The sequence below is a fragment of the Nyctereutes procyonoides genome, unplaced genomic scaffold, assembly GCF_905146905.1.
Source record: "Nyctereutes procyonoides isolate TBG_1078 unplaced genomic scaffold, NYPRO_anot_genome, whole genome shotgun sequence".
In the NCBI taxonomy this organism is placed as follows: Eukaryota; Metazoa; Chordata; class Mammalia; order Carnivora; family Canidae; genus Nyctereutes; species Nyctereutes procyonoides.
Genome location: NW_026575160.1, coordinates 21,603,243 through 21,616,241, shown reverse-complemented (window position 1 = coordinate 21,616,241; position 12,999 = coordinate 21,603,243). Strand labels below are relative to the sequence as shown.

Here is a 12,999-nt window from a genome sequence, read left to right as displayed (position 1 = left end):
CTGGTTACACTGCACTCGCCATCCTACTTCTCCAGTCCAAGGCCTGCCATTGGTGGTATCGGAAGCCACAAGTACCTTCTAGCCAACATCCTGATCCCTCAGTTGCATAAATACTTCAACTCCAAAGATCTTCACGACCCCTCCAATTCAGCCATCACCTAAAATCAGCTTCTTCCCTGAAACCCTCCAATTTCTCCAGCTCTCTTACTCAGGAATTCCTACCAGATCCTGTTCTTTGGCCTCATGGGGACTTCTGGCCATTTGATGCTTTTCTTCCTGGCACCCCCATCTATATATATATATATATATATATATATATATATATATATATATATATTTTAAGATTTTAGTTATTTACTCATGAGAGATACGGAGAGAGAGAGAGACAGACAGAGACACAGGCAGAGGGAGAAGCAGGCTCCATGCAGGGAGCCCGACGTGGGCCTCAATCCCAGGTCTCTGGGATCACACCCTGGGCCGAAGGCAGGCGCTCAACTGCTGAGCCACCCAGGGATCCCCCCCCCCCCACCATCTATTTCCTTACAGCTCCATCCAGGTTAGACTTCACAACCCTTCAGTTCAACCACAATCTCACCAATATCTTCCACTCCCTCACCTCTACAGTACTTCCATTCCTTATGTCTAGCAAACTCCGTCCCTGTAACAATCCACCTTCTCTGTGTTTTATATCCAGGCTCTTTGGACATATCTAGAGGAAAACCTCACAACTCAAGTTTGATTCTATTAGGAATGTATGCTCTCTATCCCACCTGAATCTCACTCACCACTACTCCTCTTTCCGAATCAGCTCTCTGCCATTCTCCAGAGTATTCACACCTGTCACCTTCCCTTCCCTAAGGATGAATAAAACAGAAGTAACCAGATGGAAATCCCACCAGTTTTCTGTCACCATACTTCTAAAACCACCTGCCCCCAAACACTGTTTTCCTTCTTCCTTCTTACCACACCAGAAACCTGTCCTAATCCTTTCCCTTCACCATGCTCTCAAGTTCATCCACTCTTACCTCTTGAAAGGTTTATCTTAATCCTATCAATCAGCATCACTTATCCTCATCATGAAACTCTTACATTTTTTTAAAAAGATTTTTTTGTATTTATTTATTTAGAGTGCATGCACATGTGCAAGCAGGGAGGGGCACAGGGAGAGAGAGAGTCTCAAGCAGGCTCCACGTTCAGCATGGACCCCAACATGAGGCTCAGTCCCATGACCCTGAAATCACAACCTGAGCTGAAACCACATCAGATACTTAATTGACTTAGCCACCCAGGCGTCCAATAAAACCTCTTACTTTTGTCATTAAAGTTGACTAACGTATCCTTAGAAAGAACAAAACAAACACAACCACAAACACAAGCCATACTTCACTCCTAATCTCCTTGCAACCATCACCTCCTTCCTTCCTTTCCTTTTGGAACCAAACTTCTGAGGACTGCCTTTGCTCTCTGCCCTGCTCTTCACCCACCACCACCTGCATTCTCCCCTCACCACTTCACTAAAACTGCTCTTGCCAAGCAACAACTAGCTTTTCCTTCCAAAACCCAGTGGTCTCTGTCCAGTCCATATTTGACGACACATACCTGGCAATACTGACCATTTTCCTCCTTCTGAAAGGTTCTTTCTTCCTTTGACTGTAGTAACACAACACTTAATTTTCCTCTCATCTCTTTGCTCCCTCACTGGGTACCAGAGATGAGCTCTGAGTGAGCAGCCCCCTGAACTCCCTGCTACTATGTTTAGAATGTTCTTTACATGCATATGTGTAACCATTTAGGGAGGAATTTCACAGGTTTAGCAAGAATTATTTAGCACACAATAGGTTAAGAACTGTTGTCCTGTATTTCCAAAGATGTAGCAGAAAAGCCATGATATGATATACTGGCAACCAAATGAAGAAGGTGCTTCAGACAGAAGAGTCATCAACAATGCCAAGTGCTAATAGGTCAAGTTAAAGGCCTAAAAATTGATTACTAAAGATCCCTGGTGAATTTGATAAGGAGTCAGTGGTGACAGCCTAAGTGGAGAGATTAAGAGAGAAAGGAGGAAAAAAATTGTAAGCAGCAAGAGATAACTCTTCTGGAAGAGTCTGAATGAAAAGAAGGTAAAGAGAGGACGAGGAATAGGGAATCCAGTGAGTTGTTTCTATTTTAAGATGACAGATAACAGCTTGTTGTATGCAGATGGCAATGATTAGCACATTCATTCTCTCCTTCAAGGACAAATTTACTGAACTCCCGTGAGCCAAACACTAAGAACACAGATGAAGACAGATAAGGCTCTAATAGATGTGGTAGAAAGCAAAGGTGAAACAGTCACAGGAAGAGAAATATTCCTTGAGGTAAAGAACAGAATGACATGGTGAAAAAGAGGGTCCCCAGGGGAAAAGGGCCAGATAAGGATTTCCAGAGGGGATTAAAGTTTGACCTATTCCTAATAAGGTAGGAGCTCACCACAGAGATACCACTTTCAGAGAGAAATAGCAAGGCAAAGACTAAGAGATCTGAAACCATGGATATATTTGAGACACTGCAAATAGTCTGCACGATAGCACTGAAGTACACATGTGGAGGAGCAGTGAGAAGCCAGGTTCTGAATGATTCTAGATGTTTTCCTGATGATAGCTATGGAAAGCTTGCTAGGATTTTAAGCAAGTGAAGATACAAGTATCTGCCTTTTAAAAATATTTCTCTGGCAGCAGTAGGTAAGATGCACAGGAGAACAGTCAGACTAGAACCAAAGTTTTCAATACAAAGCTCTGAGAAGTGATCAAGGTACCAGCAGAGGAAAACAGAGAAGACAGGCAGCTTGTGGCATACTGGAGGCTACTGTGTTCATGTGTGTGCCAGGGGAAGACACAGTAATAAGAGGAAGGAGGCAAGAAAGAACTCCCAGACTGTTTTAGATGATGAGGTACAGAATGAAGCCCTAGGTGAAGACAGAGACTACATGGAGAATTTACTGCTGCAAAGTGCAGAGAGCTCTACTAGCCAACCAGGCCTGGAGTTCTGGAGAGAGGAAACACAGCACAGTCAAGCATGTTGGCATTTCTGGGCTTGGCTGAAGCAAAACAGGAGGACAGTGAAGAGATGTCCCAGGGTGAATGAGAAGAAAACAGGGTTAGGTCAGAACCCCGGCAAATATGACTTGTTAAGCAAGAGAACTGATAAAAACCAAAATCAATTAAATAGGTGTTTCTCAAAGAATACTGGTTAAATGTATTGTTCTATTTCTACTGGTACCCACTTAAAATATAAATATAATTTATATTTAAATATAATATAATTCTATTATAAATATAATTATATTATTATTAGCTTAAAAGTATATCCTTTTTTTTGTTTTTTTAAAGATTTATTTATTCATGAGAGACACACACACACAGAGAGAGAGGCAGAGAGAGGCAGAGACACAGGCAGAGAGAGAAGCAGGCTCCACACGGGGAGCCCAATGTGGGACTCAATCCCGGGACTTCAGGATCATGCCCTCGGCGGAAGACAGGCGCTCAACCGCTGAGCCACCCAGAATGTCCCAAAAGTATATCCTAATGCAGTATTCTGTGCATAGTAGGCATGTAAATGAAACAAGTATTTATAAGTCAGGACTTTGTTGAAGGTTGATTAATGAAATTTGACAGTAAGTAATACAGGAATAAAGAGAAACTGGGGACATATATGATGACTGAAAAAGATTATGGGTAGTCTAACTGTGGTACCTGGGGAGAGTATACAATCATTAATGAAAAAAATACATTCTGAGAAACACTTTAGAACCAGCATCTAAGTAAAATATTAAGAGAAATATGAAATCAATTGAATAAGTATGTGTTTTAAAAATTTGATTTTAAGTAGGTCATCAGTGAATACGTTAAAAGCTCCATTGAACGGGGGGAAAGTGTCACAAGAGAGAAGCAGAGTTGGTATAAACACTGAAGGCGTTTATGAATGGAAAATGGCACAGTTAATTGGAACAAGATGAAGAATTGTTTTACAGTGCAGAACCACAAGCACTACCTTAGTACCAAGTTCACATTCATATTTCTAGTTTACACTACCTGTTTGGTTTCTAGTTGTTTGCTTCTTGGGTTTTCGCCTTTTTCTGCACTCCATAAATTGCCCTTGTCAAATCGGCCACGAAGACATGCTAGTTCTTTCTCACGTTCCTAAAACCACCAAAAGCTCTATTTTACACAAGAGCCAACAGTATGTTTAAGAATAATATTCAAATACTACTCAACTTTGCTTGTCTTCAGTTTTAAGATTAAAACATTCACAACATGCATAGAAAAAGACAGTAGTATTTCTAATTTGAAATAAGCAATACAGAGAACCAAGATGCTATTTATCTCCCTCAAAAAGGCTGGCATCGGAATTTCCAATTTGATTTCTAGGTTCTATGCCAAGACCATGTAATGAATAATGTTAAAAGCAGTAAGCCAGACCTGCTTGAGCTGCTGTGCTAAATGGGTAGTAGATGAAGATGCGTTTTGCTTGAATAATCTTTCTTGGATGGCCTTTGTATTTGGAGTGATAACAGGGGTTCTATGGGGTGTGCTCCGAGCGGGACTTTGTTTGCTGTATTCTTGACAACGCTCTCCAAAGCGTTCCAGGAAAGGCTTAATTCCTGCTCCTCCTACAGAAAACACATACATTTTGGAGGCTATTTAGGATAATTAGCAATTATAATATGTATTGAAAAAGTTCTAAAATCCAGTATGGCTCTAAAATGCTTTGATTCTACTTAGAATACTTAGAAAGTAAACAATATGAAAATAGCTTTAAAAAATTTGCCATACTATTCTATTTAATTCCACATCCCAGAATTTATTTATAGGATTTAGTTGTTTACAAAGGAAAGAAGAGGAAGAATTTTTTTTTTTAAGATTTTTTATTTAATTATTTCTGAGAATACACAGAGAAGAGACACAGGCAGAGGGAGAAGCAGGTGCCATGCAAGGAGCCTGACGTGGGACTCGATCCTGGTCTCCAGGATCAGGCCCTGGGCCAAAGGTGGCGCTAAACTGCTTGAGCCACCCGGGCTGCCCGAGGAAGAATTTTTAAAAGGGAGAGTGCGAGGATAGTGGGAATCAGACAACCCTTCAACTAAATAAGCAGAACCTGAATGACTGGAAATGGACTGTATGTGTATTAACAGTATTCCTAACCACCAAGTGTCCTAGTCATGATAACTCAATTACTTATATTTCTACAGCCCAATTTATTTACCTTCCTTTTAGGAAGTCCAATATAAAATCCAGGGATTAAACCCTTTTTCTCTCTCAAAAGAAAAATTAGAGACTATTGACTTTATCAAGGGATATTTTGATTTCTACAAAGTCTTAAATTCCTATTCATTTGAAATAATATGAGGCACATTTTCAGTAGAACAAATGGGATGATAGGGTTGTACTACAGAAAAAGAGATTTATCTCTATCAGAAATCAACATTTTCCTACAAAAGGCCAAACAGTATATATTTTGGGCTTTGCAGGCCATGTGACCATTATCCTAGCTACTGAACTCTGCATTGAAGCATGAAAACAGCCACACACTGCATGTACGTAAATGGGTGTGGCTGTGTTCCAATACAACTATTTGTAAAAACAGGTAAAGGGCACAATTTGACCCACAGGCAGAGTCTGAAGACTCCATGTGTCACTCCACACCAAATTTCAAACTAGAATGCATTAAGAATACAAAGGAACATGTAAATTAAATATCTCTGAGGCCGTGATAATATATGCTGGGCATATCCAATAGCTAAGAATAATAATAAAAAAAAATGCTTCTGATCTATGCCATATGTCTTTAGAAAAGTGAGAGTAACTAGTCCTACTGCATGTGGGGATTCTGCTATCGTTTCCCATTCTCATTTCGACTCATCTGGAAACTGACTGCTGGTTTCCCAGCCCCTAACTAATGGATTCCTCCTCTCATCTCTCTACTTCTTTTTATGAGAAACTACAGTATCCAGAGAGATGGTATTTTTAAGAAGTTAAAATTTTGAATTAAAAGTATTTCCAAAAGCAATTCAATTGAAAACAGAATACAGTTCAGAGTAAACTATATCTCCATATATTTGAATCATATTTTTTAGTCCTGTGTTTCTCAACTGATAGCATGTAGGGGTATGCCAGAAGGTGTAAATCCCTACAACATAAATACAGATTTCCAGGAACACCAATTTACTACAGGGAATAATTTTGAGCTTTTACATCTACATACACACAATATACACACATACAAATATCATTGGGAGTAGAGTCATTTGTATACACATTCACTTTCCTCTGCTATTAGGGGTGCCTTCATATCGAAGTTTGAAAAGCACTGCTCTGCACACTTGTTGCAAGAATGTTTCTCCATTATACCCTTAATACATGATTTCCAGTTGTATACGTTTTGTCTCCATCAAAAAGTATAGAAAAAGGTACCTACCATAGTCATTCTAGAAAAAAATGCATGTTTAAACTATTAAAATGTAACAAGTTACGTACTTTGAACAGTAAATGGGCAAGTCTCCATTAATGAATATTCATTCAAGGAATTAAAGCTGAATTTGAAGAAGTCTCATATACATTCAGGCACTTGCCATAGCAAACCAGTACTGTGCAATTGACAACTGGATATTTAAAATGCTGAGAATAGACACCCTGAAAAATCAGCACTAACTGAATTTTTTTAAAGATACATAACCTGATGTCGCAGATTTGTCTTTAGATTGAGAGTGCTGACAAATTTCTCTATTTAATTCTTCTTTGGGCCGAGTTGTCTGGGACACAGTTGACTTCTCAATTGGTTTTGATACTACATCTGTTTTCAGGGAACTAAGAGGAGTTTTCTGAAGTAGCTCAGGATTTTGTCCCTCACAATTTTTAGCATCAGTAATGGATATAGTAGAAGATTTCACTGGGGAAGAAGCCGCTTTCTGAAATACAATAACACTTAGGGTAAATAACAATATTGACAGTATCTAAAGGTAGTCTTATGACAAAATGAGTCTGTGCTCACTTTGGCAGCACATATACTAAAATTATAACAAAATGAGTAATTCTATTTGCTTAGTAGCCTTTACATAAACTTATGAAAAAAATGATCTTTAATAGATCAAACCAATCTGAAAGGCTTGACAAGGCGTCAAACTAGAAAAGGCTATTACTCAAATTATAATATGTAGTTTAGCCTGTATAATACACTGACAAGTAATTTCATAAGGGATAGGATCACTCCCTATTTTAAATAACAATTTCTTTCAGATTATCTCATTAGCACCTTTACAAATTTTAACTTATAAGACTACAATGCATATTTTTTGCATTTTAATTAAGTTAATATTAATTTAACAAAAATATATCATGTACTTGATGGCTAACTATAACATATTAAGTGCTATGTGCCAAGCACTCTGCTAAAGGTTTTATGCACATTATCTCATTTAGTCCTCCCAATAACCCTTTCTTTTCCATTTTACAGATGGGAAAGTAAGGTTTTACAAGATTAAGTAACCTGTCCAAAGCCACACTTTTAATTATGTGGCAGGGCTAGGATTGAATGCAGGTCTATCTAATTCCAAAACCTGGCTCTGCATTTAGAACTATGCTCAGAAACATACTACTTTTCCTTTTTTGCGTTTTTTTTTTTTTTTTTTTAAGATTGGTTTTAAAAGCTGATCACGTAATTCACGTGCAAGGTAAAACTTTCAAACACTTCAAAAGGATATATGGTAAAATTACCATACCCACCCTTAAAAATCTTGTTCCACAATTTGCCTTCTGAAAGCAATGTTATCTACTGGTTTATGATATCTTTTCAGAGAAATTCCATATCTTATATTTATACACATACATAAAGCATTCTACAGAGAAAGTAATGTTCAGTGCTTTCCGTGATGACTAAGAGGCTCCATCATTCCATTATTATACACCTTGGAATTGTATGAAATTAGTGTAACTTACTTGTCAACTACTAAGTTATTTTGGGATAGGCTACCAAATTTATGATTTTTACTTTCTAGGACACCAATTTCTAAAAATACATACAAACACCCTATATATATATATATATATGTTCCAAAATACTATACATACATACATACACTTATTATTCATAAGGAAAAAAGATTTCCAAAGACCAATATTGCATTGCTTACCACAGAGCTGGAAATTGCAGCATTATTCAGAGATACACCCACAGCACTGGAGGATGGAGCTTTATTCAAAGAGGCCTCGCCATCCCTTTGGGAACAGCATGTAGCTTCCTGCTTAACACTGCTGCTATTGATCCTAGCAGATGCTGCACTTGCAGAGGAAAATTTGGATAAACAAGTGGTACCAGGCTGTTCTTGTGCACTGTTTTGCTTTGCAGATGAGTAACTGACATCATCTTCCCAGGAGCAAATAGTTGCAGCAAGGTTAGCCAGACGGCCCCTTCTACCAACTGGAGTTGCCGAGGTATCTGAGAGGGGTGGTTTGGGAGAGGAAGCTGGGCTTTCCTCTGATGGCATTGGTGAGATGAGTGAGCTTTCGGGTATATCATCTGGAAATGTTTTCAGAAAAAGAGTTAAAACCCATGTTGAAGAGTTATGCATACTTTTAATACCAAGATCACTCCATTCAAGAATTTTGAAAAGAAGTTAGTAGGTTAGAGGGGTGCCTGGGTAGCTCAGTCAGTTAAGTGTCTGCCTTCAGCTCAGGTCATGATCCAAGGGTCCTGGGATTGAGCCCCATGCGAGGCTCCCTGCTCAGCAAGGAGTATGCTTCTCCCTCTCTGTTTCTCCCCCTGTTCCTGCTCTCTCTCACTCTCTCTCAAATAAATAAAATCTTAAAAAAAAAAAGTTAGTAGATTTAACTAATAAAAAGCTCTTGAATGCATGAAACTACCAAGCTGCTCAAGTTTGACAATATCTCTTCAAATCAGATGATACTTAATCCAAATTGAAAAAAAAAAAAACCCCACAAACTTCTTATACCTATTTTTTTCCAATTTCTAACGGATCACGAGTGCTCTAAGGTACCATATACTTAGTTTATAATTTTAGAATTCATGATGTTATGACACTGCACAATTTAAGATTACATACTCCACAGGCACTTTCTGTTTTAAAATGGATGAGACTAGTGCTGTACAATAAAATTTCCTGCAATGAAGGACACATTCCATACCCATGCTATTCCGTACAGTAACCACTAGCCACATGTGGCTCATGAGCACTTTAAATGTGCCTAGGGCAATGAAGAAACAATTTCATTTCAATTAATTAATTCAAATCTTAAAAGCTACATATGGCAAGTGTCCACAGTATTAGATAGCACAGGGCTAAACTAAGATGTTTTCCCACAGTTACTTCATTTGGAGATCGATCTCGAATACTAATACTTGTGAAGGCGTGTATGCATAAAACACATATAGGGAGGAAATTAAAATTCACAGCACTTTCTGCTCCAAAAATTCAGTCAATGGAAGAGGTATCCTTCGTACTGTCTAAGCCTTACATTTCTGCCTGAATTCTCAATTCTACCCCAAAACCTCTTTTTTTCCCTCAGCACACAAATATACTCAAGTCTGCCTCATCTTAGAACTAAAAACAAACACCCTCTCATCAATATATGCGCCTTTATAACTACTATCTCTCTTGCCCTGCACATTCTTTCACCATTCAACTCCGTTCAACCTGCCTCTGCCTACACCGCTGCCCTCAAGTTGCTTCTGCTGCTGTCACTAGATGCCAGTACACACTCTGCAGGCCTGTGTTTCCACTGGTGACATCATTCTCTATGGTTCTGCCCTTGGGCCATGTCCTCCATGGTGTCCTACCTACCACCTCCATTCGGCTATCCCCCAGGCACCCCGAATGACATATGTGATGTTGAAATTTCCCCAAACGTGTTCCTCCTCATCATGGCCTCTTCCTTCTTCTCCCTTCTCCTCCTCCACCACCCACCATCCAGGTATCCAGCCCAGAGATTCTTTTTCCTAAATCTCGCAGATCCACCCTCCCCTCTTCACTTCCACAGGGCTTCATCATTCTGCCCTAGCGTCAAACAACTGAGGTTGAAATGTTAGCTGCTGATTCTCATCAGATGTCGTAGCCTCTCAGAATCCAGTTTCCTCTTTGAAATTATTATCGCTGCCCGAAAGGATAATCTTAAATGCTCTGCTGTCCAATACTTATCAAAATTTCAGGCAAAAGGACTGACATTTATGAAAGACTGACTAAAATGTACAGTCCATCCATTTCTTCAGATCACTTGGTCTCAATTCTGGCTATGCATCAAAGTAACGCCTAATGCATTAAAAAAAAATTAAAGAGATTAAAAAAAAATAAAACATAAAAGTCCATCCCAGGGCTCCACCACACTCCTGAGATTCCAATCCAATGGTCCAAATTTTTCTGTTATACAGGAGCCAGGCTGAAAGCCAAAGCTTGAGGAACACTTCTTTGGGTAAGGCCCAGTTGCCACTGAGCTGTCCACCTGTACTCTGCTGGCTCTCTTTGGAACTGTGTTCACTGAACTGAGCTCAGAGCCAGGCCACCTGCCTACCTTGAGAAACCTTACACACTATCTTCTACAAAGTCATCTTTCAGGACCCAGGGAGGAACGTTCCCTTGAGTCTTAGTTCCAACTATGTTTTTGCTTTAATCTTATAAATAGTAGTCATTTAAGATGGTTTCACCTCCTTGCCTTGGCTGCTATCAAGTTCGTAACTCTGGCAAGTGAGATGGATCTTCGAGCCTGGATTTTACCTTTCCCTTCTTTGATTTTCCTTCTCTTCACCCTGGAATTTCCATATTTTTCTTGTTTTGTTACATAGTTGATTTTGTAAGTCATCTCAAGACTTTTTTGGTAACAAGATAGGAGACAAAATTTATCACAGAACACATAACCCTACGTGGCATGACTGATGCTTTGCTCTTAGATTCTCCCTCTGAGTATGAGCCCACAGGAGGCAAGGATCAGGTCACTTCATTGGTTCCCAGCACCTTAGCATAACATGCATTGTAGGTGCTCAACAAATGTTTACATTTTCTCTCCCCTCTATTAAATAGCATCGCATCCCTTAGCCACTCAAATTCATTTAGTTAATCCATGAAATAGGATCTCTAGCATATAGAGCTGAAGATCAGCATTGCTAATAAAGCCGAGGGTATCGTTTGCTCTCTATTGATTTTTTATTGCAAATATAGTTCTGTTATGAGACCGAGTTTTTGTGAACTAATCTAAGAACCTCAACAGCATCTACTTCAAGGAGAATACAACCAACCAATACATACACTATTGATACACGAACTATCTGTAAGTGATGGATACTAGGGAGATAGATAAAACAGAAGCACTGATCTTTCGTGTGTTAATGGATCCCTCAAATTTTCAACCTACCAAGTTGAAACGGATTTTAATGGCATGCCATCCCTATCATTCATACCTGTCAGATCATTATTATCCCAGTGGCGCCGCTGCTCTGCCAGTTTCTGCATTCGTGTTTTAACCGAGGAGACTGTGGTTGCTTCCAATCTTGAGTTGAGCCCTCTCCTCACTCCTGGCACAGGGGCTGGGGCGGCCTCGGCATCGCTGATGGGAGCGGGTGCTGGCGGCTGTGCCTGAGGAGGTGCAGGACTTGGAGGACAGGGTTTAGCAGAAACTGACTCAACCGGTTTTTCATTTTCCAAGTTAGAAACTTCTACTTCGGTGTTGTCAGAACAGCGTTTTTTTGATGGTGATGGTTTTGTACAAGATTTCTCTAGATTAAAAAGGACACCCCCCAAAAAAAAATTCAAAATTCTGATTCTTCATGACCTGAAAAACTTGCACTAGGTACTTAACAAATTATTGAAACATGTTTGTCTATTCTCCTTAAATGATTTTCCTTACAATAAGAAACATGTAAAATTCTACCTTCAGTAACTTAGAAATCTGAGAGGCTTCTTTTTAAGCAAACATATAATTTATGGCTTAAAACACCTAAATAGGGGACACTTGGGTGACTCAGTGGCTGAGCATCTGCCTTTGGCTCAGGTCATCATCCTGCGGTCCTGGGATCAAGTCCTGCATCAGGCTCCCGCAGGGAGAGGCAGGGAGCATGCTTCTGCCTCTGCCTATGTCCCTGCCTCTCTCTGTGTCTTGCATGAATAAATAAATATTAACATAAATAAATAATAAAACACCCGAATAAAAAGATATTCAAATAATATTATTAAGATATAGGCCTAGTATTTTATACTCTTCAGACACTAGTAAATAAAAAGTACATACACATTTAATAAACAAATGTTTTGAGTGATTTTAAAAATCACACAAATCACCTCCTTTTTAGATTAAGGAAAACCAAGCCCAGAGCAATTACATTCATGCCTAGAACAACATGGCTAAGGCAGAAACGACCTATGGTAGAAGCTCATTGGTAGAAACAACCTTAGTTTTTAAAACAATCTTTCAGGGCACCTACGTGGCTCAGTCGCATAAGCATCTGTCTCTTGATTTCATCTCAGATCATGATCTCAGGGTCATGAAATGGAGCCCAGCATTAGGCTCCATGCTGGGCATGAAACATGCTTAAGATATACTCTGTCTCCCTCTGCCCCTCCCTCCCTGCTTTCTCTCTCTCTAAAAAATAGAAGTTTAAGGGACTCTTGGGTGGCTCAGTGGTTAAAGCCTCTGCCTTCGGCTCAGGGTGTGATCCTGGAGTCCCGGGATCGAGTCCCACGTTGGGCTTCCTGCATGGAGCCTGCTTCTCCCTTTGCCTGTGTCTCTGCCTCTCTCTCTCTCTCTCTCTCTCTCTCTCTCTCTCTCCCTCTCTCTCATAAATAAATAAAACCCTTAAAAATATATAAATAAATAAAAATTTAAAAGCAACTGAATTATCCGGTTAATACCAAGCAAAGCGATTGGCACAAGTGTTTTCATATTTTCACAACATTTCACACTTTAAACTGCCATTGACACCTACAAAATAAATTAAAAAGTCTTAAAATAAAAAGGAGCTACC

At 39.4% G+C, this 12,999-nt stretch overlaps 1 protein-coding gene across 3 annotated transcripts in view; it reads right to left on the bottom strand.

The window, feature by feature from the left end:
• ANLN (anillin, actin binding protein) overlaps positions 1 to 12,999 on the bottom strand; it is a 49,613-nt gene that overhangs the window by 27,558 nt on the left and 9,056 nt on the right. For all 3 annotated transcript variants that reach the window (XM_055314514.1, XM_055314516.1, XM_055314515.1), the window contains exons 3-7: positions 11,440 to 11,754; positions 8,165 to 8,550; positions 6,712 to 6,943; positions 4,458 to 4,648; positions 4,071 to 4,178 (exon numbers count right to left, since the gene is read on the bottom strand). In XM_055314514.1, the coding sequence (XP_055170489.1) occupies positions 4,071 to 4,178; positions 4,458 to 4,648; positions 6,712 to 6,943; positions 8,165 to 8,550; positions 11,440 to 11,754 (1,232 nt within the window). The remainder of the gene's footprint in view (positions 1 to 4,070; positions 4,179 to 4,457; positions 4,649 to 6,711; positions 6,944 to 8,164; positions 8,551 to 11,439; positions 11,755 to 12,999) is intronic.